Genomic DNA, 26,961 nt, shown 5'->3' on the forward strand with positions numbered 1-26,961 from the left:
GCTACAGTGAAAATCTTGCCCGACCAACCATCCACACAGATCGATACATTACTATGGTACATTGAGCTGATATACGACAAAACAATAACTGTAACAAAGCATTATGGCTGCAGAGAAAGTGCAGTGCAGATAGACATATGGGGCAGGGTCACGTCGAGTTACATTGTGAGGTCGAGTCCATTTTATTGGACTGGAGATCATTAATTTGGCTTACAACTGCAGGCAGGAAGCTGTCCATGAGCCCGGTGGGAAGCACTTTAAGGCTTTTGTATCTCTTCCCCGATGGGGGATTGGGTTTGCAGCAATAATGTCCAAAGTTGTGGGCATCTTTGAGTACACGGCTTGCTTTCCCGAGGCAGGGGGAAGTGCAGGAAGAGTCCACAGAGGGGAGGCTTGTTTCTACGATGTTTCCAGATGAGACCAAAGTTCTCTGCAGTTCCTTGCAGTCATGGGCAGAGCTTTAGCCATACAAAGGTGTGAAATATTGACAAGAAGCTCAGAGACCTCGGCCTTCACCCTGCCTTGTGCAGCTGGATCCTGGACTTCCTGTCAGATGGCCGGCAGGTGGTAAGAGCGGGCTCCCTCACCTCTGTCTCTCTGACCACACACGCCCCACAGGGTTGTCTCCTTGGCCCCCTCCTTTACTCTCTGTGCACCCATGACTTGTGTCGCCACCCACAGCTCCAATCTGTTAATTAAATTTGCTGATGACACTCCATTGATTGGCCTAATCACAAATAATAACTTTCAATTGATCAAATGCTTCCTGACAAGGCTCGGTCCAAACAAACTTTTCACTCTTCTTCAGGAGAATAGTCAGAGGAAGAGCAATATCAGCAAAGTTCTTCCAGAACTTACGATAATATCCAACCATTCCCAGAAACCTTCCAAGAGCCTTCTTACCAGTCTGTCACAAAATCTGTGGGTCATCTGTCTAAGAAAAATAACAAGATGGCTTGAGTCGCAAAAGTAGATTGAGGTGCTTTTATTTACAAAAATAGTGGAAAAACAAAATATATACAGCTTGCAATTGTCACCTGTCTGATTAACAGCCACCCTCAGATAAACAGAAAAAAAAACGACCCAAGGCTTATAACTGCTAAGCCAATCCCCCTAGACTAACCAAAAGCTAATTAACTCAATTATCTTCCATTTCACACAATCTGAAACTCTACCACCAGTTCTCACAATAAACACATAGACTTCATCATAGGATTCACCATTTCCCAGTTAAATAACTTAAATAAACCCCAAAACTTTACCACAAGATGAGTAATTAGGTAACATAACCCTTGTCCCAGGTAAAGATGGTATCCTCCACCATCGGCACACCTGTGCAGGTTGCTGCTGCCTCTATATAAGACAGCTCTATGCAGCAGCTCTGTTTCAGACCCAGTGACTGTGGAGGAGAGAGACGTCAGATTATCATGACACTTCGTCAAAACACTTACTGGAAAGATGAATATGAATAAATTGACCTGAGATAATAAAACTGTGACATAGTGTGTTTCTTTTTTTCATACCTGTTACTGCTGGGGATGAGTGTAAAATTGTGACTGTTGATTTATTGTGACGCGTGCACTCACCACAATAACAGAGGGGAATAATGTGTGTGGATGACCCTTTGGGTGTTTTACCGAGTGTGCCATGAGACGTCTGTAATCAGTGATGGGCCTTCGTCACACAGTCGGAACAGGAACTTCAGAAATGGCCTGGATTTTGCCTGCACAGGAGCCAACTTGCCTTGACCTACAACACAGCCAAGACAGATCACAGTGGCATGGCCAAATTCACTCTTAGCTGAGTCAGCTGTAAGGTTGGCCCTGGAAAGCCTGTCAAACAGCTCTTCTACTACAGAGATATGCTCTTCCCAAGTGTTACTCCCTGTGACTAAGTCATCAATATCGGCATCTGTGTGTCCTAACTCTTGAATTACAGGAGCAGTCATTCTCTGGAATGTTCCTGGAGCATATTTCATTTCAAATGGCGAAACATTGTATTTATACAACCCAGAAGGTGTCACAAATGCAGAAATTTCTCTACCTCAGTCCGTCAATGGAACACACCAATACCCTTTCAACAGATCAATCTTTGTAAGAAATTACCTTTTCCAATCTTATTGATACAATCATCCACCCTAGGGATAGGATAGGCATCTGTTTTTGTTACTGCATTTACCTTCCTATAATCAGTGCAAAATCTAACACTACCATCAGCTTTGGGCACAATAACGCAGGATGAGCTCCAATCTGATGTTGAAGGCCTAATAATACCATTTTCAGCATATATTCAATTTCTTGCTCAGCCAATTTACACTTTTCTACATTCATGCAATATGGGTGTTGTTTAATCGGTTTGGCTTGACCAATGTCTATGTCATGTACTGCGACCGTGGTTTGCTTGGGAACATCGGGAAATAAATCTTTAAACTTCAGAATTAATTCCTTCAGCTGTTGTTGTTGCTTTGGCTGCAGATGAGCCAACTTGTTGTCAATGTTTTCGAGAACAACAGTGTTCATTAGCCTAACTGGGACCATGTTTGGCTTATGAAAAGTTTCAGATGAGTCAATTGTTTTAGGGTTGCCAGATTGATATGTTTGACAACATTCACCGATGGCGCCTGCTTGTCAGAATAAGGCTTTATCATATTGATGTGTACCACCTGTGTTAGCTTACGTCGGTCGTGTGTTTTAATAACATAATTCACATCATTAATTTGTGAGACTATTTCATACGGTCCATTGAATTTCGCTTGAAGTGGATCCATCAACATTGGAGATAAGGCAAGCACATTATCCCCCACCTAGTATTTTCTTTTGTTTTAGTCCGCTTATCAAACCAACACTTCATTTTGTTTTGAGAAATCTTTAAGATTCGTCTGGCTAGACTACAGGCTTGGTGTAGTTTATTTTTGAAATTCAAAACATAGTCTAACAAGTTAACATATACCTCCCCATCAATCCACTGTTCCTTTAACAAGGTCAAAGGTCCCCTCACTCTATGACCAAATACAAGTTCAAATGGACAAAAGCCCAGTGACTCCTGTACCGACTCTTTTAAGCCTGATTTATACTAATGCATCAAGTGTACGCCGTACCCTCGCTGTACCCTACGCCGTAGGGTGACAGGCATCTCCTCAAAAAAGTAACTCACGCGTCGCGGTGACGCAGACCGCAACCACTGTGATTGGTCCGCTTGGTAGCATCGCATTTCCTCCTACACATTTCTGGTTGCTTTTCTCCGCCATGTCTGTACACTGATGCGAAATAAATGCTTGGAGACAATGAACCAAATCGTCCAATCTACCTGCCAACATCTGAAAATATTTGAAATGCATTTCCTTGTCCATGTCTCTCACGAAGAAGCTCAACAGTGTCAGAGAAACCCCACCGCCAACTTGCATTTTGCTGGTGAAGTGCAGAGCGATGCAGACACAACTACGCATGCTCGCTATGGCGTAGGGCTACGCAAAAATTAAATCGGGCCTACGGTGTAGGATATGGCGTATCCCGAACGCACAAGTATAAATCAGCCTTTACGGTGAACAAAAGCAAATGTATTCCTTCAGATGCTGCCTGGCCTGCTGCGTTCACCAGCAACTTTGATGTGTGTTACTTGAATTTCCAGCATCTGCAGAATTCCTGTTGTATTCCTTCATCCCAGTCTTGTCCATTTTCAACACAGTACGTCTTAATCATTGTTTTGAGGGTAGAATGAAATCTTTCTAAAGCCTCTTGTGATTCCGGATGGTACGTAGACGATGTAATTTGTTTAGCTCCCAGTTCATAAGCTACCTGCTGGAATAATCCAGATGTAAAATTACTTCCTTGGTCAGACTGGATTTCTTTAGGCAAACCAAATAAAGTTAAAAAACTTGTTAGGAGCCTTTGCCACAGTTTTAGCTTCAATATTGCTTTAATATTTATCTTTAATAAAATTTGAAAAAGGGTTCACCGAATGCAGGTATAGGCCGGAGTGGGGCCACTAGGGTGACCTGATTAGGTTTACCCACAACTTGACAACTGTGACAGGTTCTGCAAAAGGTCACAATATCTTTCCTCAAATTCGGCCAGTAAAATTCCTTTATAATCCTGTTTAGAGTTTTATTCATGCCAAAATGGCCACCTACGGGCATACTGTGGGCCGAAGTTAAAATTTCAGTCCTATAAACTTTAGGAACAATTGCCCATTCCTCACTCGCAGGTATAGCAGGTGGCCTCCACTTCCTCATTAACACTCCATCCTTGAGATAATACCCTACTGTCATTTTCTTAATCTCATCATCTGAGAAAGATGTTTCTTATAAAGCTTCAATCTCAGGGTCTCAGTTCTGTTCTGCTATAAACTCCTTCCTAGACAGGGATAAATCTTTCTCATCAGACTTACTACCTGAATCCTGTTGAAACAATGAAGGCTGAAAGGTCCCTGACAAGTCATCATAACCCGAATCCCGATTTTGGCTATCATGGGTATCAGAATCATGCTGCACAGAACTGTCTGCATTGGCAGACTTTTTAGCCATACTTCGAGTTATTGCGATAAATGTTAAAATCCATCTGTGGGTCGTCAGTGGTTGGCTTAGTTGTCAACTGCACTGCAGGAACAACTTTACCATCTGCCAGGTCATTCCCTAACAGCAAAGTAACATCTTCCACTGGTCAACTGGAGCATAATCCAATCCTAACAGGTCCCGAAACCAACCCTGACTGTAAAGTTACCTTGTGGAATGGAACAGAAACAATGCTGCCCCCAATGCCTTTAATAAGATTTACCTCACCAGTGTCAGTCTCATCACCGAACTAATATAAGTGACTGAGAAGCCCCAGTATCTCGAAGAATTTTCACTGGTAGCGGGGTTGACCCTTCCATTACTAATACAAACCCATTTGACATAAAATGATCGAATCCCTTCTTAACTCAGTCAGACCTCTCAGTCCTTAACTGAGCCTCAACAGAATGTTCAGAACCCTGTGGGTTTATAGGTGCTTCAACATACTGATCACAGGCATGTGGGACTGCCTCCTTTTCCTTTTTCTTCTTCAGGACAGAACAATTAGCCACCATATGACCAGCTTTCTCACAATAGTAACAAGAGAGACCGGAATATTTCTCCTTCAACTGCTTCCCTTCATCCTTAGTCTCGTCACTAGTCCCAGCTTTAATTTCTGGTTTACCCTGGTTATCCCTGCTACTCTTTTGGAAGCTCTTATTCTGGGTGAACTTAACCTTATGAGTTAAAGCAAACTTATCTGCTAATCCAGCAGACTCCTGCAAAGTGGCAGCATCCTTTTCATTTAATTACATCTTTATGTCATCAGGGACGCACATTTTGAATTCTTCAATTAAAACCAACTCTTTCAAGCTGTTAAAATCATCATTTACATTTTTATATGTGCACCAGCGGTCAAAACACACAAACTTCTCATAAGCAAATTCCATATAAGTCCGGTTCACAGATTTCCTCAAACTTCTAAACTTTTGCCTGTATGCTTCTGGGACCAACTCGTAAGCTTTGAGCACAGCCTGTTTGACCATCTCATAATCAGCTGCTTCATCAATTGTCAAAGCAGAATAGGCTTGCTGAGCCTTCCCCTTAATTACACTTTGTAAGAGAATAGGCCAACCCTCTTTTGGCCATTTTGAACCCTGAGCAACCTTCTCAAAATGCTGAAAGTATTTATCAACCTCTGCCTCGTCAAATGGAGGTACCAATTTAACTTCCCGACTGGCCTCAAACTTATCACCAGAGTCTAACGCTAGACCCCTTTGCTGCAATCTCTCTATCTTTTCCAGCTTGAACAGCCACTGTCTTTCTGCTTCCTCCCTGTTTTTCTGCCTCTTCTCTCTGTTTTCCTGCCTCTCTAGCCTCAACCTGCCTCTGCCTTTCCACAGCCTCCATCTTGAATTTTTCTAACTTGTACAGGAGGCCAAGCTTACTAGGTTTACTTTCAGGAAACACCTCCAAATCCTCCACTTTAAACACACCCTCAGATACATAATGTTCAGCTATTATCCTCTGCATCTGTGACCTCCTCATTGTCAATTTCACCTTAGCAAGTTTTAACCATTTAGCAATACTCAACAACTCAATCCTTCTGGTGTCCTTCAGTGCCTTAGAGGTTGGTGCTTCCAGACATCTATCAACATCCATTGCTGCTGATTTTCCATACACAAATAAATCAAAAGGGATTTCTCCAATGAAACCGATAACTGATCAATACGCCTCCAAATCTTTTCCTATATCGGATGCAGGACCCAATTTTGTCCCCATAACACTTTAGAAATGAGTCAGCAGCAATAGACTACACCTAGAGTCTGTTTTTGATGTTAAGTCCACTATCTTTATTAGTACCTACTAACAATATAGTAACTTAAGCAAGATAAACAAAAGTTAACAGTGTTATGTGTATATATGTGGGTAAATATAACTTCCAAACTTTTGAGCTCAGGGGAAACCAGGCTTGGAGTCTTGAGATGGTGAACTATGAAAGTTCAGTTCAACCACAGAATAGTTGAGGAGAGAGAGATATTTGTAATCCAGGGTAAATGTCGAGAGAAGGCAATAACGTTGAATTCCACAGCATCCATGGTGGTAAAACGAGAGAACAGTCGCTGTAGATTTCATCCGTCGTTGTTCCAAATCCACATACAAATTATCACCAAAAGTGACTTGTCACAAGGGATATCGCCTTCAAGTGAATTTCCACACCACACCCAGGCAAGGGTTAACACATAAGTGGTCTTCACAGGATACCCCAAATCCGATCCACTCCTATGGATCAAATGAGGTGACAACCACACATCGAATGTTCGCTGAATTGATAATTAACCCACCTTTGTGGGCAGAGGAAAGTTCGAAACGGTGACCCTTGGCCACTAGTTCCCTTGTTTTGAACCTTCCATTTTTCCTCCTTCATCTCCGTCTGACTGAGTATCTGTGTTCTTGGTTAAAACTAAACAAGCTGTGAGCGATGCAAACAAGATGCAAGTTAGACTGATTTCCACTCTTAATCTCCCTCTCTCTCTCAAAATGACAGTCCACAGCAAACGAAATCTGGGGATTCATAACAATGGCCACTCCCCATTGTGAACTGACTGGTGTGCCAGTAGGTGGGATGACTGAGCGAATCCTTTCCCACATTCCGAGCTGGTGAACGGCTTCTCCCCGGTGTGAACTCGCTGATGACTCTGTAGGTTAGATGACTGAGTGAATCTTTTCCCACAGACTGAGCAGGTAAACGGCTTCTCCCCGGTGTGAACTCGCTGATGTTTCTGTAGGGTGGATGATTGGGTGAATCTTTTTCCACAGACTATGCAGGTGAATGGCTTCTCCCCAGTGTGAACTCGCTGATGATTCTGTAGGGTGGATGGGTGAGTGAATCTCTTCCCACAGATTGAGCAGGTGAACGGCCTCTCCCCAGTGTGAACTCGCTCATGGCTCTGCAGGGGGGACGACTGAGTGAATCTCTTCCCACAGACTGAGCAGGTGAACGGCTTCTCCCCAGTGTGACCTTGCTGGTGTGCCACTAGGTTGGATGACTCAGTGAATCTCTTCTCAGAGACTGAGCAGGTGAACAGCATCTCTCCAGTGTGAACTCGCTGGTGAGCCATTAGCTTAGATGAGCAAGTGAATCCCTTCCCACAGTCTGAGCAGGTGAACGGCCACTCCCCACTGTGAACTGACTGGTGTACCAGCAGTCTGGATGACTGAGTGAATCCTTTCCCACATTCTAAGCAGGTGAATGGCTTCTCCCCAGTGTGAACTCGCTGATGACTCTGTAGGTGGGATGACTGAGTGAATCTCTTCCCACATTCTGAGCAGGTGAATGGCTTCTCCCCAGTGTGAACTCGCTCATGACTCTGTAGGGAAGATGAATTAGTGAATCCCTTCCCACAGACTGAGCAGGTGAACGGCTTCTCCCCAGTGTGAACTCGCTGATGAATCTGTAGGCTGCATAACTTAGTGAATCCCTTCCCACATTCTGAGCAGGTAAACGGCTTCTCCCCAGTGTGAACTCGCTGATGACTCTGAAGGTTGGATGACTGAGTAAATCCCTTCCCACATTCTGAGCAGGTGAACGGCTTCTCCCCAGTGTGAACTCGCTGATGACTCTGTAGGTTGGATGACTGAGTGAATCTCTTCCCACAGACTGAGCAGGTGAATGGCTTCTCCCCAGTGTGAACTCGCTGATGTCCCTGTAGGGTGGATGAATTAGTGAAACTCTTCCCACAGACTGAGCAGGTGAACGGCTTCTCCCCAGTGTGAACCCGCTGGTGAGCCATTAGGTCAGATGACCGAGTGAATCCTTCCCCACAAATTCAGCAGATGACCAGCCTCTGCCCAGTGTGAATTGCCTGGTTTGTCCACAGGTGGGATGACCGACTGAATCCCTTCTCACACACAGATCAGATGAATGGCCTTGTCCAGTGTGAACTTGCTGATGTACCTTCAATTGAGATAACCGACTGAATCCACTCCCACTATCTGAGCAGGTGAACGGCCTTTCCCCTGTGTAAAATGACGGGCGTGCCAGTCAGTCAGATGACCAAGTGAATCCCTCCCCACAGTCTGAGCTGGAAGGGTGGTCGATTGAATCCCTTGCTCCACTTCTCAAACATCTGGACAGAGACAGCAAAACTGTGTTTGAGATCCTAGGAGCTAAATTCCATCTCGTTTTTAACCTGTAAAAAGATTTACAAAATCCATCACTGGGTTAGGACAACATTTCAGATGAGATTACTTGAGTTTTCAAGGTTTGATCTGGCATCACACTGTTACAGTGAGGTTCAACCCAAGTTGGAGAGAGAAATCAGCTTCTAACTGGGCACAGTGCTGGTATCTGGAATGACCATCAATTCCTTGATGCTCTTCCTGTCTCTATCAGAATGGGGCATTTCTGCCGTCTCCAATTTGCTCCTTGGCGCAGTTTGACTCTCTCCATTGGTGAGCAGCATGGATGCCTGGCCCCACAGTAACTGAAAGAGTATCAGGCAAGTTGTCTTTCTTGTCATGCATCTGGGATTTTCTTTTATGTATTATTAACTTAAAAGTGCCACAGTTTTAACGCTATGTAAAAAATTCCTGCTGAGATGAATGGTTGGTCTGCACAGCTGTTAAAAGAACTTAGAGTGAATTTTTGTATTATTCCAGGTTCTTGTCACAGTCACAGAAAATTACAACACAGAAACAGGCCCTTTGGACCATCTGATTTGTGCTGAACTATTTAATCTGCCCACTCCCATACCCCTACCATCCAGGTACCTATACAAACCTCTTAAATGTTGAAATTGAGCCTGCATGCACCACTTGTGCTGGCTGCTCATTCCACACCCGGATGACCGTCTGTGTGAAGAAGTTTCCCCTCATGTTCCCCTTAACGTTTCACCTTTTACCCATAACCCATGGTCTCTGGTTGTCGTCCCACCCCATCTCAGTGGTAAAAGCCAGCTTGCATTTACCCTATCTATACCCCTCATAATAGTGGTATACCTCCATCAAATCTCCCCTCAATCTTTTTTGTTCCAAGGAATAAAGTCCTGACCTGTTCAATCTTTCCTAATAACCCAAGTCCTCCAGACCTGGCAACATCCTTGTGAATTTTCTCTGAACTCTTTCAACCTCTTTTACAACCTTCATGTAGGTAGGTGACCAAAACTGTACACAATACTCCAAATTAGGCCTCACCAATGTCTTCCACAAGTCAACATAACGTCTATCTATTGTTGTCAGTACTTTGGTTCATGAAGGCCAATGGGCCAAAGTCTTTCTTTCCGTCACATCCACGACACCATTTTCAATAGACAATAGGTGCAGGAGTAGGCCATTTGGCCCTTCAAGCCGGTACTGCCATTCACTGTGATCATGGCTGATCATCCACAATCAGTACCCCGTTCCTGCCTTCTCCCCATATCCCTTGACTCTGCTATCATTAAGAGATCTCTCTCTTTCTTGAAAGCATTCAGAGAATTGGCCTCCACTGCATTCCACAGATCCACAACTCTCTGGCTGAAAAAGTTTTTCCTCAACTCCATGCTAAATGACCTACCCCTTATTCTCAAATTGTGGCCTCTGGTTCTGGACTCCCCCAACATCAGTGAATTAAAGACTTGTATTCCCAGATCCCTTTCTTCTACAACACTCCTCAGTGCCCGACCAGTCACTGTGAAAGACCTCCCTTGGTACGTCATACCAAAGTGCAACACCTCACACTTGTCTGCATTAAATTCCATTTTCCATTTCTCAAACCATTTTCCCAGTTGGTCCAGATCGCAACAGCAGCCATGATAGTCTTCCTCACTGTTCACTACACCACCAACCTTGGTGTCATCCGCAAATTTGCTGATCATCCAGATAACTGATATAGATGACAAACAATAACAGATCCAGCACTGATCCCTGTGGCACACCACTAGTCACAGGCCTCCGGTCAGAGAGGCAACCATCTGCTACCACACACTGGCTTCTCCCAAAGACAGTGTCTCATCCAATTTACTGTCTCATCTTGAATGCTGAGTGACTGAACCTTCTTGACCAACCTCCCATATGAGACTTTGTCCAGTGCCTTGCTCAAGTCCATGTGGATAACATCCACTGCCTTGCCTGATAACTTCCTCGAGAGACTCTACAAGATTGGTTAGACATGACCTACCATGCTCAAAGCCCTGATGTCTATCCTTAATCAGTCCACACCTATCCAAATACTTACAGCATATCTCCAGTTCCTGCACACACGTTCCAATAACTTTCCCACTACTGATGTCAAGCTCACCAATGTACAATTTCTTAGTTTATTTTTAGAGCCTTTCTTGAACAGCGGAACAACATTGGCTGTCCTCCAATCCTCCAGTACCTCACCTGTCTCTAAAGATCATTTAAATATCTGTCCTTGTGCCCCGACAATTTCTGCACTTGTCTGCCGCAGAGTCCCAGGGAACAACTTGTCAGGCCCTGGGTATTTATCCACGCTAATTTGCCTTAAGACAGCAAACACCTCCACCTCTGTAATCTGTACAGGGTCCATGAAGTTGATGCTGCTTTGCCTCACTTCTATAGACTCTGTGACCATCTCCTGTGTAAATACGGATGCAAAAAAAAATCTCCCACATCTATTTTGTCTCAGATCAGAACTACTGTTCTGATCTTGCATAGGATTATTTTTTTTTCCCCCCTTGCAATCCTTTTTGCTCTTAACATATCTGCAAAATCCATGAGGATTCTCCTTCACCATGTCTGTTGGGGCAACCTCATGCCTTCTTTGTCTTTCATAAGTTTTCACTTGAATTTCCTGTACTTCATACGTACCCCATTTGTTCCTATCTGCCTGTACCTGGTATGCACCTCCTTTTTATTGATCTGGGAGATGAAGCACAAAGGGCTGATAGAGCTGCATGGTGGGAGGTGGGGGTGGGGGAAGGTTAAACTAAAGTTGCAGGGGGAATGGGAGCCTGAATAACAGAACAGATACTGGAGACGTTGTGGAGACAGTTGTTGTTCAGTCCTCAGACAAAGACAGGAATGAAAAAGTTAAGCATGGTGCAGTGGATATGCTCAATCCTGTATATTTCAATACAGGGAGCAGCGTAGGAAAGGCGGATGTGTTCAGAGCACGGATCAACACCTGGAATTATGACACTAGGATCTGGCAACTGTGGCCTGGGACAGGCTGCTTTGTGGCAAAGGTGTGCTTGGTAAATTGAGGCCTTCAAAGCAAAATTTTGCAAGCACAAAGTGGGTATGTGCTTGTCAGAATAAAAGATAAAGATAGAAACTGTATCTCTTGGTTTTCAAGAGATATTGAGAACCTGGTGAAGCACAAAATGGAGTTGCATAACAGAGATAGGCAGGTAGGTTCTTATGGAGTATAAGAAATTCAAGAGAAAACATAAATAAATCAGGATGGCTAAAAGAAAGCATGAGATTGCCCTCGTAAAAAAGATAAAGGATAATTGTCGTGGATTCTAGAAATAGATTAAGAACAAACGGATTGCAAGGCATAAAGTTGGTCCTCTGGAAGACCGGAATGGCAATCCATGTGTGGAACGAAAGCAGATGGGTGAGATCTTAATTTTTTTTTATCTCATTTACTCAGGAGATGGACAGAGTGTCAATGAGAGTGTGGAAAAGCAGCATTAAAATTGTGGACCCTATACAGATTAAAGAAGAGGAGATGTTTGCTATCCTGAGGCAGATTAGGGTGGATAAATCTCCGGGGCATGACAAGGTGCTCCCTCGGACCCTACGGGAGGCAAGTGCAGAAATAGTTGGGGCCCTAGCAGAGATAATTAAATCATCCTTAGTAATGGGAGAGTTATCAGAGCATTGTAGGGTAGCCAAAGTAATTTTGCTGTTCAACATAGAACATAGAAATCTACAGCATATTCCAGGCCATTCAGCCCATAATGTTGTGCCAACCATGAAACTTACTCTAGAAACTGCCTAGAATTTCCCTAACACATAGACCTCTATTTTTCTAAGCTCCATGTACCTACCTAAGAGGCTGTTAAAAGACCCTATTGTATCTGCCTCGACCACCACTGCTGGCAGTGCATTCCACACACCCATCACTCTCTGTGTAAAAAAAACTTACCCCTGACATCCCCTCGGTACCTATTTCCAAGCACCTTAAAACTATGCCCCTCGTGTTAGCCATTTCAGCCCTGGGGAAAAACCTCTGGCTATCCACACGATCAATGCCCCTCATCATTTTATACATCTAAAAAAGGCTCTAAGCATAAACAAGGATATTATACATTGCTTTGATGATTTGTTGGAAGTTTAAAAAGGTATGAGGGTATAGATTGGGTAAATGCAAGCAGCTTTTTCCACTGATGTTGGGCGGGACGACAACCAGAGGTCATGGGTAAGTGACTTCCCCATTTATACAACAAATACAATACAGGCCCTTCGGCCCACAATGCTGTGCCAGACATTACTTACTTTAAAAATTACCTAGAGTTCCCCATAGCCCTCTATTTTTCTACGCACCATGTACCTATCCATGAGCCTCTTAAAAGACCCTATTGTATCCGGCTTCATCACAGTCGCCGGCAGCCTATTCCACGCACTCACCACTCTGTGTAAAAAAAACTCACCCCTTGTGGTGATATCACGTGTCAGGACCTGACTGGACAGAGTTCCCAGCATGTGCAGAAATGAAGAATTATCAAGAAGCATGGCAGTGTAAAACTTGTTTTTTTCTGCTGTTAAATAAAAGTTCAATTCTGCAGAATATGGTTTGTTATTAGTAACCCACGGTACGTATAAAGAACACAACACCCCGACATCTCCTTCGTACCTACTTCCAAGCGCCTTAAAACTGTGCCCTCTCTGCAGATTTTCTCTTGTTTGTGACTGGAGGCAGAACAAAGGTGATTTTCACAACAGCTGATGTAAAAGATTTTGTTCCCTTTCTCCGAGTTCCCGATCCTTGCATTTAGACAGCTGGAGCTCAGCTCTGTCTGAGAGACCCATCGGTTCCCATTCCCTCATCAGCCGGAAGCTCCCCGGGGCCCGTGTACGGATGGTGGGGCTGAGAGAGAGGGAAGAGAGCAGGACTGTCCCGGGATTGCGGGTCACGGAGCCCGGAGTCACAGCAATTGTCCCTCCCACTCCGCTCTCCCCTTTCCATGTCTCCCCTCACCTTCTCCCTCATCCCCGGGGACGCGCTCTTACCTGCTGTCGGTCTTTTGAGGCCTTCCGTATACTGCGCGCATGCGTGATATTCGGCAACGTCGCAACGCCGACGCCTGCGCATTTGATCGGTGCTTCGGCATGGGCGAAATTTCTATCGCACGGCTTTATGGCTAATCATGGTGCCATTAAAAGTTTCTGCATACACCAGTTCCACGTCCATAGCTCAGTTTTTTTTTGTGCATATAGAAAATTCAGCAGCTGTTTTAATGCAGAAAGCGGCTCCCGTAAAAAAATATACTCAATATCACCGTGTATCTAATGCCAAAGTACAATCCTCGTACAAATGTAGATATAAAACTCAAGAGATTCTGCAGTTGCTGGAAATACAGTACAGAGACACACACACACACACACAAAATGCTAGAGGAACTCTGCAGTTCAGGCAGCAACTAAGCAGAGGAGTACACAGTCTAGGTATGCTGAAAGGGCTCGTCCTAAACGTTGTCTATTTATTCCACTCCACATTTGCTGCCTGATCTGTTGATTTCCACCACTAATTTACAGAAATTAACCACCTTTTTCTTCCAATCAAACTGTTTCAAAATGTTTCTGATCTTTCATTTGTAGCTATAGCCTGCCGGCCTGATTTCTCTTCCTCCTCCTCCTTGTAAACTCTAAGTCCCATCTCTTTCTGGAGCCCCAAAGCCCTGAATCAGGCTGACAACTCTTTGTTTTCTGACTCTGCTCCATCAATGATTCACTCGCTCGTCTACTGTCAGACTTTAGAGGCACATTGCAACAACCCAGCTGTCTGAGACACAGTCCTTTGAAATTAGTGAAAATGACCCAAAACGTTGAAAAGAGCAGGGAAGAAGGAGCTTCAGCACCTTAGTCCAGAGCCCTGAAGAACGTTAAAACCACAGTGAGCTCATCGTCTTATTCAGCCTGGAGAAAAGCATGCAGAAAATTTCTTGCAGGTGAATAAGATGATGAGAGGCATTGGTCGTGTGAATAGCCAAAGGCTTTTTCCCAGGGTTGAAACGGATAACACGAGGGGGCATAGGTTTAAGCTGCTTGGAAATAGGTACAGAGGAGATGTCAGAGCTAAGTTTTTTTAAACAAAGAGTGGTGTTTGTGTGGAATGCACTGCCAGCGACGGTGGTGGAGGTGGATACAATGAAGTCTTGTAAGAGAATCTTAGAAAGGTACATGGAGCTTATGAAAATAGAGGGCTATACGGCTGGGTAACTCTAAGCAGTTTCTAGAGTAGGTTACATGGTCGGCACAACATTGTGGGCCGAAGGGTCTGTAATGTGCTGTAGATTTCTATGATTCTATGACATTCAAGGGAAATCTCCTATCCCACGGAGTGGTGACATGTTGTAACCTGTCATCACAGGGAGAGTGAGAGGGAAATGGCAGGGATAGATTGTGATATACTGATATGGAACAGAAACATGGGCAGGAACTAAATGGGCCGAGTGGCCTCTCTACTGTACATCGTGAGTGTGGTAGAGACAGTAAGTACCTGAGACACGGGATTTGATACAGAACTAATTTGTCTTTCACAGATCCATAATATTAAACACCACTCTAGTTTAGGGCTAACATCAGCAGAACTGACTCCTCCAATGCTCAGTGACTAGGGTTCGGTCCTGGGTGCGATGAGCAGCCGCAAGAACTGCAGATTTTGACAGTAACAGAAAAGGAAGATGAGGCTCTGTTCTGGGGAGATGTTGAAAAAGAGGATTTGCCATAAATGCCAGCTGAACTGAATGTGGATGTATCATCTGGTACAGATAGATTGTATGTGCGGAAACTGTGAAGTTGTGGTCAGAATCTTCCAACATCTACAGCTTTGGGGTGCATCTGAGGACTAGAGAATAGGATATACAGTATTTTTGCTCAAAAGAGATGCAAGGATAAATCTAGCGATCCTAGATCAGGCAGATTAACCTCAGTGTAGGAAAGCCTTGCAAATGATAATCAGTCTCAGAACTAACACTTCAACAAAGTGTGACAATAACAGAAAAAATAGACTTATGAAAGGCAAGTCATGTTGAACTGATTATATAATGGAGAGGGGGATTGATATGGCCCTGGTGGCTAAAGGGATCAGGGGGTATGGAGAGAAGGCAGGTTCAGGGTCCTGAGTTGGATGATCAGCCATGATCATACTGAATGGCGGTGCAGGCTCAAAGGGCCGAATGGCTACTCCTGCACCTATTTTCTATGTTTCTAACAGTCCCTCGGTTACCTTGATGGTTAAATATTTAACATAGAGCTGATTTGAAGTTCCTCCCTGATGTGAAGTTGCTGGCGTTGCACCAGCTGGGATGATTGAGTAAACCTTTTTGCTCACTCCGGACAGAAATGTGGCCTCTATTTTATTGTAAACTCACCGGAGCATCATAAAGTGGATTAAGTGAATGAGTCATTTCGCACACACGGAGCAGATGAACGGCCGGATCCCAGTGCGAAACTGTTGGTGCACAGGTATTTTAAAATCTATCCCTGCCGTTCAGCTCTCACTCTCCCTGTGATGACAGGTTGGAACAAGTCACCACTCCCTGGGAGAAGAGACTGCCGCTGAATTACATAGAATCACAGGAATCTACAGCACATTACAGTCACTTCGGTCCAGGATGTTGCTCCAGCATTTTGCGTGTGTGTGTTTGTGTGTGCACATGTCAAGCAACTGCAGAATCTCTTGTTTTTTATATCTGCATTGTAAGAGGGTTTTACTTTGGCATGAAACACAGGGAATGCCTGTTGATATTCAGTATATTGTTTATGGGAGCTGCTGTCTGCATTAAAACAGGTGCTGAGTTTTTTGTACATACAAACACTGATCCATGGGCATGGAACCGGTGCTTGCAGACACTTTTAATGGCATCGTGATTACCCAGAAAGCCCAGCGTTTAAATTTCGCAGTCGCTGACTCACCGATTGAATGCGCTGGCGTCAGGGTTGCCGATGTTCCCGAATATCACGCATGCGCACAGTACACAACCGGCCTCGTGTGCATCCGATTGCAGGTAAGAACGATTCTCTGGTCGGACTTTTTCCAACACCGATTCTTCCCTTTCTCTCTCGATCACTATAAGGGCCCCAGGGGGCTTCCGGCTGATGAGGGAATGGGAACCGATGGGTCTCTCAGACAGAGCTGAGCTCCAGCTGTCTAAATGCAAGGATCGGGAACTCGGAGAAAGGGAACAAAATCTTTTACATCAGCTGTTGAGAAAATCACCTTTGTTCTGCCTCCAGTCACAAACAAGAGAAAATCTGCAGATGCTGGAAATCCGAGCAACACACACAAATTGCTGGAGGAACTCAGCATTAGTACTCTTTTCCATAGATGCTGCCTGGCCTGCTGAGTTCCTCCAGCATTTTGTGTCTGTTGCTTGTTCCACCTCCTCTTGTTCTGGACTTTTCTACCCGTGAGAACATGTTTTGTCCCACTCTCTCTGGATCCATAATGATATCCAACACCTTGTCCTGGGCAACAAGTAGCTTTCACATCGCAAATGTGCCAGACTCCAATGAGACAGACTACTGCCCTTCCCTTCATATTCATTGGCATTGCCATCACTGAGTTCACCACCGTCAGTCACCTGGGGGAGGGTTCAGGGGAAATATTTATGTACAATACAGAAACTGGTGTTACCTGTGTGTACTGTGGTGACGCAAAAGTTGCTGGAGAAAGAAGGATTTTGGCACATTGGCCTTCATAAGCCAATGTACTGAGTACAGGAGATGGATGCTATGTTGACTCTGTATGAGAAATTGGTGATGCCTAACTTGGGACTATTGTGTGCAGTTTTGGTCACCTACCTAGAGGAAAGAAGTAAAAGAGGTTGAAAGAGTTCAGAGAAAATTCAGAAGGATATTGCTACGTCTGGAGGACTTGGTTATAAGGAAAGATTGAACAGGTCAGGACTTTATTCCTTGGAATGTAAAAGATTAAGGGAAGATTTGATGGAATTGTACCAAAATTATGAGGGTTATAGATAGGGTAAATGCAAGCTGGCTTTAACCACTGAGATGGTGTGGGACTACAACCAGAGGCCATGGGTTAAGGGTGAAAGGTGAAACGTTAAGGGGAACATGAGGGGAAACTTTTTCACACAGATGGTCATCCAGGTGTGGAATGAGCAGCCAGCAGAAGTGGTGAATGTGAGCTCAGTTTCACCATTTAAGAGGTTTGTGTAGGTACCTGGATGGTAGGGATATGGGAATAAAACATTTAAATAGTTCAGCACAAACTAGATGGGCCAAAGGGTCTGTTTCTGTGTTGTACTTTTCTATGACTGTGACAAGAACCTGAAATAATACTAATATTCACTCTAATTCCTTTTAACAGACCAACCATTCATCTCAGCAGCAAATTTTTATATGGCATTAAAACTGCGGCACTTTAAATTAACAGTGCATAAAAGAAGGTCCCAGCTGCAGGTCAACAAAGGCTATTTGTGTGAGAGTGTTTCAGTTCCTTTGGGGCCAGGCACCCATACAGCTCAGTGGGAACAGGGAATAATACCAATAGAGAGAGTCAAACTGAGCCAAGTCAGAGATTTGAGATGGCAGAAATGCCCCATTCTTATTGAGACAGGAAGAGCATCAGGGAGTTTGATTCCAGATACCAACACTGTGCCCAGTTAGAAGATGATTTCTCCTTCCAACTTGGGTTGATCCTTACTGTAACAGTGTGAAGTCAGTTCACACCTTGGCAACTCGAGTGATCTCATCTGAAATGTCCTTCACCCATTGATGGATTTTGTAAATCTTTTTACAGATTAAAAACGACAAGGAATCTCTCTGCAGGAATCTTCAAAACAATACACCAGTTTTTCTGTCTCTGTCCAGATACTGAAGAACTGGAGCAAGTGATTCACTCAATCATCAGTCCTGCTCTGACTGTGGGGAGGAATTCACTTGGTCATCTAACCTGAAGGTACATCAGCGAGTTCACACTGGGGAGAGGCCGTTCACCTGCTCAGACTGCGGGAAGGGATTCGTTCAGTCATCCGACCTACTGGTGCACAAGCGAGTTCACACTGGGGAGAGGCCATTCACCTGCTCAGACTGTGGGAAGGGATTCCTTTCATCATCTAAACTGAAGGTACATCAGAGAGTTCACACTTGAGAGAGGCCATTCACCTGCTCAGACTGCGGGAAGGGTTTCACTCGGTCATTCCACCTGCAGAGACACCAACGAGTTCACATTGGATCGAGGCCTTTCACCTGTTCAGACATTGGAAAGAGTTTCTCTCAGCCATCTCCATCAAATGTGCATCATTGAGTTCACACTGGGGAGAGACCGTTCACCTGCTGTGAATGTAGGAAGGGATTCACTCAGTCATTTAACCTTGTGACACACTACCGGGTTCACACTGGGAGGAAGTTTCAATAAGCTGAATGCTGGATATTTGTCCATCACCGTTGCTGAATGCAGTTTCGAGAGTGACTGTCGGTGCTGAACTCTGCAATTATTGCTGCTGCTCACCACACCCAGTTCTGCGCCCTGGTCACTGGGCATGGGAGGAGTTTCTTCTGCTGCACATTCACCTTTAATGGGACTGTTGTTTAATATCCTGGATCTGAGGCAAATAAATCAGTTCTGTTGGAATTCTTGTCTCTGGTACTTAGTGAATTTATAATGCACCTAGTGTACAGTAAAGAGTCAACTCAGGCCAGCTGGACCCTGCCAGTGATTCTGTTCCACGATAGTCCTTTTAAATCCTCCCCTGTTGTTCCCCTCTTGCTCTCCCTGTGGTGATGGGTTCCAAACAGTCACCACTGTGTGGGTGAAGGGGTTCCCCTTGAATTTTCTGCAGACTGAAGAAGTCAAATTGACTGCAGTTCTAGCTGACATGTTCTTCACCCCTCAAATCCCTGGGCTGAGGAAGAATGACATTGGTAGTTCACCTTCTTATTTCCACATTATAGGTCATTTTCCCTGCTTCTGAAGGGTTAACAAAGAAACATAGAAAACCTACAGCACAATACAGGCCCTTCAGCCCACAAAGTTTTACCAAACATGCCCCTACCTTAAAAATTACTAGGGTTACCCATAGCCCTCTGCTTTTCTAAGCTCCATGTACCAATCCAAAAGTCTTTTCAAATACCTGATCGTATACACCTCCACCACTGTCGTCGGCAGCCCATTCCAGGCGCTCACCACTCTCTGCATAAAAACTTACCGCAGACATCTCCTTTGTACCTACTCCCAAGCACCTTAAATCTGTGTCCTCTTGTGGCAGCCCTGGGGCAAAAAAGCCCCTGGCTATCCACACGATCAATGCCTCGCATCATCTTATACACCTCTGTCAGGTTACCTCTCATCCTTCTTCACTCCAAGGAGAAAACGCCGAGTTCACTCAACCTGTCTTCAGATAGCATGTCCCCCCCCCCCCCAATCCAGGCAACATCCTTGTACATCTCCTCTGCACCCTTTCTGTGGTTTCCACATCCTTCCTGTAGTGAGGCAACCAGAACTGACAACAGTACTCCAAGTGGGTTCTGACCAGCATCCTACATAGCTGCCAGGGTTGTTAGAAAAAGCCACTGTCCTCTCAAGACTGAAAACAGAATGAGAAGCCATTAGTTGGATGTTGAACGGAGCAGGGTCAGAAACCAGAGGCGAGTCTGCACAGGGCAGAGTTTGGGGCTCTGGACGATGGTCGGGGTAAGAACGTATGATGAGGAGAAGGGAATCAGCAGCGGGGTGTGGCAATAAATGACAGAGTAGCAACATTTGGAAGCTGATTGACAGAGAAAGTAATTTGGTTGTCTGACTGATGACAGAAACAATGCCTGTGGTGAGGTGCTCCACTGGTCGAGGAACATGTGTGTGTTGGGAATGGTTTTATCTATTGAGGGAGTTGTTCCTGCTTGGTTATCCTGTAATATTATATCTGGATGGTTATTATGGATTGTCCTATCTGAAATAATGTATTGACTATCATATAAATTGTGAGATTTTGACTCTAAAACCGGATCAGGCTTGAATTTATGGTGCCTTTATGAAGTTACGGTGGTCATTCATAAGTTTATATTTTAAAGCAAGGTTTTAGTGAATGATATTTGCTATTTGATTGTACCTGTGTACGTAATCCGATTGAGTTCAACTGCTGCAGGATCCCAGAATGTGTTGGACTGTGTCTGGTTTCTCTTGGCATTTTCTGCATTAATCACCTTGCTTGTTTGTATTTTATGCATTTTTGATTTATTTTCTTTGTTAACCACCTTGGCCTGTATTTCTGCGAGGAATCCCTCTGTTTCTGGGAAGAGGTCTCCAACTCTCAGTCAGGGGCTCGATGCTTCCTTGTCACCATTTCATCTGCTCAGATCATTGGGATGCCTCCCAAGGAGGGTGATACTCATTCCACTGGTTAGTTATTTCTTCCACAGTGGTAATACATTTTTCTGAGTTGGCTTCTCAATTAAGTTTTCTGGCCTGTGTTTTTTTTTATCAGACTTTCATATATACTCGTTATACTCATATAATCATGTTTATTTTTGATGAAAATAGATAGTTTAGAAATTCTATCAGACTGTTGGGTGATTTTTTTTTAATGTTTGCTTTCCAACCCTACGCCACCTTTCTGATGATTTGATTTGATTTGACTTTTTACCAACACAGCCACAGCACCCTCTCTGCCTACCTGTGTCTCCTTTCCAGAAATGTACCAGTATATGGGACACAAGAGATACAGCAGATGCTGGAAGTTTAGAGCAACAAGACAATGTATGTGAGGAGCTCAACAGGTCAGGCAGCATCTATCGATGGGAATCAATGTTTTGGGCCAAGACCCTTCATCGGAACTCTTGATACACAGTTATCTGGAATATCGTCGGCAGCCCATACCATGCACTCACCACTCTCTGAGTAAAATACTTACCCCTGACACCTCCTCAGTACCTACTCCCAAGCACCTTAAACCCATGCCTTCTTGTGGCAGCCATTTCAGCCCTGGGAAAAAGCCTCTGACTGCCCTAAATGATCAGTGCCTCTTGTCATCTTATACACCTCTATCAGGTCACCTCTCATCCTCTGTAGCTCCAAGGAGAAAAGGCCAAGTTCACTCAACCTATTCTCATAAGGCATGCTCCCCAATCCAGGCAACATCCTTGTAAATCTCCTCTGCACCCTTTCTATGGCTTTCACATCCTTCCTGTAGTGAGGTGACCAGAACTCAGCACAGTACTCTTCAGTGGGGTCTGACCAGGGTCCTATATAGCTGCAACATTACCTCTCGGCTCCTAAATTCAATTCCACCATTGATGAAGGCCAATACACCGTATGCCTTCTTAACCACAGAGTCAACCTGTGCAGCTGCTTTGAGCATCCTGTGGACTCGGACCCCAAGATCCCTCTGATCCTCCACACTGTCAAGATCTTACCATTAATACTACATTCTACCATCATACTTGACCTAACAAAATGAACCATCTCACACTTATCTGGGTTGAACTCCATCTGCCACTTCTCAGCCCAGTTTTGCAGCCTATCAATGTCCCGCTGTAACCTCTGACAGCCCTCCACATTATTGACAACACCACCAACCTTTGTGTCATCAGCAAACTTGCTACCCCATCCCTCCACTTCCTCATCCAGGTCATTCATAAAAATCACCAAGAGTAAGTGTCCCAGAACAGATTACTGAGGCACACCACTAGTCACTGACCTCCATGTTGAGCCCAGCTGGAGATCAGCTGTGCTGGATTTGGTGTTGTGCAATGAACCGAATTAGAGCACTTAAGGTAAAAGAACCCTGAGGAGCGAATGATCTTAATATCATTGAATTCACACTGAAATTTGAGAAGGAGAAGCTAAAGTGAGATCTATCAATATAACCGTGGAATAAGGACAAATACAGAGGAATGAGAGGGGAATTGGTCAAATTTGATAACAGACAAAAAACACTGGCAGGGATGACGGTAAAGCATCAAAGGCTGTAAATGCGGGAAGCAATTCGGAAGACACAGGATATATACATTGAAAAAGGAACGACTATTCTAAAGAGAGCGTCATACAACCACGGCTAATGAGAAGGCAAAGCCAACATAAAAGCCAGAGAGAGGGCATATAACAGAGTGAAAATTGGTGGGAAGTTAGATGATTGGGAAGCTTTTATAAACCAACAAGAGGCAACTAAAAAAAAAAGTAATTAAGAAAGAAAAGATGGAATACGAAGTTACAAGATGATACCAAATGTTTCTTCAGATCTATGAAGCGTAAAAGAGGCAAGAGTGGATGTTGGACTGGGGGAAAACGATGCCTGGGGAGGGTGGGCTGGGTAGTAGTGGGCGACAAGGAGATGGCAGCTGAACTGAATAAGTATTTCACACCAGTCTTCATTGTGGATGCAACTAGCGGGATGCTGGATGTCCAGATGTCAGTGGTCAGAATGTGTGAAGTTGCCATTACTCGAGAGAAGGTTCCTGGGAAACAGAAAGGTCTGAAGGTAAATAGATCACCTGGACTAGATGGTGTACATCCCAGAGTTCTGGAAGAGGTGGCCGAAGAGATTGTGGAGGGATGAGCAATGAAGTTTCAAGAATCAGTGGAGTGAGTCTGGTATGGTTGCGGAAGACTGCAAATTCAGAAATGTATCTCCACTACTCAAGAAGGGAGGGAGATTGAAGAACTGAAATTTTAGTACAGTTCGTCTGACCTCACTGGTTGGGTAGATATTGAAGTCGGATGTTGGGGATGTGTTTCCAGGGCATTTCGAAGCATGTGATAAAATCGGCACTCAGCATGTTTGCCTCCAGGAAAATCTTGCCTGGAAAGTGTGTTGAAATTCCTGGAATTTATTTAAGTCGTTAGACAAGCTAGACAAAGGAGAATCGGTTAATGATGTACATCTGCATTTTCAGAAGGTCTTTGACAAGGTGCCACACATGAGGCTAGTTAACAAGTTATGAATCCATGACATTACATGAAAGATTATTGTATGGATAAAACAGTGGCTGATTGGCAAAGGATAGTAACAAAGGGGACGTCTTCTGTTTGGCTGCCGGTGACTAGTGATGTTCCACAGGACTTGGATGGCAGAATTGATAGCTTTATTGGAAAGTTTGCCAATGATATCAAGATAGCTGGAGGACCGGGCAGAGAGGCTATAAAAGAGGCTATAAAAGGCCAGGCAGAAAGGCTATAAAAGGACTTTGACGATTCAAGGAATGGGTGTAAATATGGCAGATGGAATACCGTGTAGGGAAGCGTATAGTCATGCACGTTGGGAAAAGAAATACTGGGGTACACTATTTTCTAAATAGTCTAAACTTAGGAGCCCTTGTGCAGGATTCCCTAAAGGATAATTTATAAGTTGAGGTGGCAGTGAGGCCAAATGCGATTTCAGGAGGACTAGAATATAAAAGCAAGAACTTAATGTTGAGGCTTTATAAAGCATTGGTGAAGCTTCACTTAGATTATTGTAAGCAGTTTTGCACCCCTTATCTTAGAAAGGATGGGCTAAGACTGGAGAGAGTCTAAAGGATTGAATGTCCTGTCCTGTGAAGACCCTTTGATGATTCTGGGCCCGTATTCACTGAAATTCAAAAGAATGAAAGGTGATATAATTGAAACTTATCGAATGTTGAAAGACCTGAGTAGACTGGTATGTCCCATGGTGGGAGAGTCTAGGACCAGAGGAAACTGTTTCGGAACAGAGGGGCGTCCTTCTGGAACGAAGGTGAGATTAGACAGAGGGTGGTGGATCTGTGGAATTCATTGCCACGTGCAGTTCTAGAAACCAAGACTTCATGTCTAGCGATCGTCCGTCTATAGAGAGTTTGTCAACCTATAATAATTATTGTTTTTCAGCTGCAGCTGGTAAAACTTGAGGTGCAGGCATCGCAAAGCATAATCATTTCTCAGTTTGCGCGGAATCTGTCTACTCAGATCGCGGGATGTCTCTCTGGAGGGACATGAATGGATAACTTCATCTTCCATAGTGACCATTTCTTCATTTTTCTGGATAGTGCTTTCATTTAACTTTAGTATTGTGTACTTCTTATTAGTTTTACACACGGTGGCATGGAGTGCTCAATCCTGGTTTCGTTGAGGAAAACTTTATCCTTGGGTATATTACTTCACCCCTCCCCATCTCCAGTTTCACCCATGACCTCCCACCTTGGACTTCTTCCTCCCCTGTCCCCTCTACATCCCTTACCCTGACTTTGCATCTTTTTTTCCCCCAAAAATGCCAAGACCTCAAGAATATCGGGGCAGAAGTGAGAATAGGTGCTATTACAGAGGAGAAAATGTGCTTTGGAAGCTGGAAGGTCTGAAGGTAGATAAGACTCCCAGCCAAATGGTGTAAACCCAAGGGTTCAGGAAGAGGGAGCTGAAGAGTTTGTGCAGACATTAAAGACATAGAGCACGACAGCGTGGAATAATGCCATTTGGCCAATCTAGTCTGTACCAACCCATCAATCTGCTGAGTTCCAGCAACCTCCACTGGGACCATATTCCCCCCTCCCATCTATGAACCCATCCAAACTTCTCTGAGATGTTGAAATCGAACCTGCCACTTGCTCTGGCACCCCATTCCACAACCTCACCGCCTCTGAGTGAAGAAATTCCCCCTCATGTTTCTCTTAAGGAATGAGTAATGATCTTTCAAGAATCACTAGATTTGGGAATGGTTATGGCGAACTAGAAAGTTGCAAATGCCACTCCGTTCTTTAAGAGGGGAGGGAGGGATAAGAAAGGAAATTATAGGACAGTTAGTCTGACCTCAGTAGGTGGGGAGATGTTGGAGTCCATTAACGATGAGGATTCAGGGTACTTGGAGGTGCATAATACAGTTCGGCCAAAGTAGGCATGGTTTTCTTCAGGAGAAATCTTGCCTGACAGATCTGTTGGAATTCTCTGATGAAACAACAGGCAGGACAGACAAAGGAGAGGCAGTGGATGCTGTTTGTTCAGATTTTCAGATGGTCTTTAACAAGGTGCTGCACATGAGGCTACCTAACAAGATCACAGCTCATGGTGTTTGATGTTTCTGTGTCTTTTCCCGCTGGAGTTTGTAAGTTCCTGAATACTGTAAAACCCGAGATAGAGAGGATGTGAGAGGGTGTTTCCCATAGTGCAGAGCCCAGGGCCAGGGGGCAGACTCTCAGATGAGACGGAAATCAATTTAGACCAGAAATGAGGAAGAATTCTCCTGCTGTATCTCATGATCTTATGATTGTTTAACACGGCCGTTTCTGACCTGTACTTTTGTGGCCATCCCCCTCACTCCCTTAAATACTTATCTCTCTCCACCTCAGATGCACCCAGCCTTCACGCCCTCGGGGCAGTGAATCCCAAAGATTGTACACTCAGCCAGATAGATGGACACTTCACTGATCCCAGTGGAACTGCATCTCCACACACACTCCTCACTTGAGATGACTGTCTATACTCATGACACAGGACATCACATCACTGTCATTCTCTTGATACCTTGTGTGACCTGCTGATCTCTGGGTATCCTCCCTCAAAAAGCTTCTTCCTCGGTCACCATCTGTGAGATTATATAAAAAACAATTAAAACGATCTCTCAGACAGCTCCTGTACTCCTCCACCCCGGACTATGTTTCACTGCTTAAAACTCTCCCACTTCAGCCCCTTCCTTTCTCCCTTTCCCCTTCCAAACTCCAGATATCCCACCAGATCCGAATCCACTGTAAGGACATTTATCTCACAAGCGGCTGTACAAACCCGTGTTTTTCTCTGATACAGAGGTCACTGACACCCCACCGCCATCCCAGTCTGCACCAACAGCCCATGACTGTGACAGCTGTTCCCAGACTCTGGGGCTTTGTAACAAACACGATGTTAACAGCAAGATTAGACAGTGATGAATTTGAAAAGAGATTGTTGCTCATTGAAAGGATGCCCGAGCGTCCGATACAACGGAGCAGATCCTCCCGTTTACAACTTTATTTGACCGACCCTGGTCACGGAACGTCCGATCATCCCAGTTCCTCACAACAGCAACCCCACCCGACTACGGTCCCACACCCTTCCCTCCACTCACCCCACACCCACAAGTCCACCCATAACCTCTACCCACACACAGACAGATACCCTTCGCCCCAAACCCTCTCCCAGCCTGGGAACAACAACTAACTGATCCCACCACCCGGGCTCGGGTGCAAAGCTAAAATCGGGGCTGCGGGACCGGAGAGCCCGGAGCCTCCAGCCGTCCAGCAGAACTCGGTCCCGGCCCCTTCGCACTGCAGTCAGCCCCCAATTTACACAAAAGCGGGATCGGTCCTTCCTCACCGCCGCCTGAACAGGAGAACCGCCGGCGACGGCTGCGGTCGGC

The 26,961-nt window shown here is 44.7% G+C and overlaps 1 protein-coding gene and 1 long non-coding RNA gene across 3 annotated transcripts; both read right to left on the minus strand.

Annotated features, from left to right (window-relative positions):
- On the minus strand, positions 1–26,961 carry LOC140208692 (uncharacterized). Its single transcript, XR_011888874.1, has 3 exons — positions 26,892–26,961; positions 26,094–26,154; positions 1–934 (listed from the first exon to the last, which is right to left on the minus strand). It is a non-coding gene; the product is annotated as an uncharacterized lncRNA (long non-coding RNA).
- LOC140208691 (uncharacterized) lies at positions 5,309–13,728 on the minus strand. Of its 2 annotated transcripts, none has more exons than XM_072277550.1 (2): positions 13,673–13,728; positions 5,309–8,682 (listed from the first exon to the last, which is right to left on the minus strand). In XM_072277550.1, exon 2 carries the CDS (start codon positions 8,281–8,283, stop codon positions 7,063–7,065), a length of 1,221 nt encoding a protein of 406 aa, XP_072133651.1. In that variant the 5' UTR covers positions 8,284–8,682; positions 13,673–13,728; the 3' UTR covers positions 5,309–7,062. The 2 variants fall into 2 exon arrangements, with proteins under 2 accessions (XP_072133651.1, XP_072133652.1); XM_072277551.1 differs by lacking the exon at positions 13,673–13,728 and adding an exon at positions 13,296–13,420.

This window comes from Mobula birostris, chromosome 13 (genome assembly GCF_030028105.1).
Source record: "Mobula birostris isolate sMobBir1 chromosome 13, sMobBir1.hap1, whole genome shotgun sequence".
Classification (NCBI taxonomy): Eukaryota; Metazoa; Chordata; class Chondrichthyes; order Myliobatiformes; family Myliobatidae; genus Mobula; species Mobula birostris.

Coding starts and splice junctions, on each gene's coding strand:
- LOC140208691 (XM_072277550.1), bottom strand. CDS start 8,283: ATGGCTCACCAGCGGGTTCACACTGGGGAGAAGCCGTTCACCTGCTCA.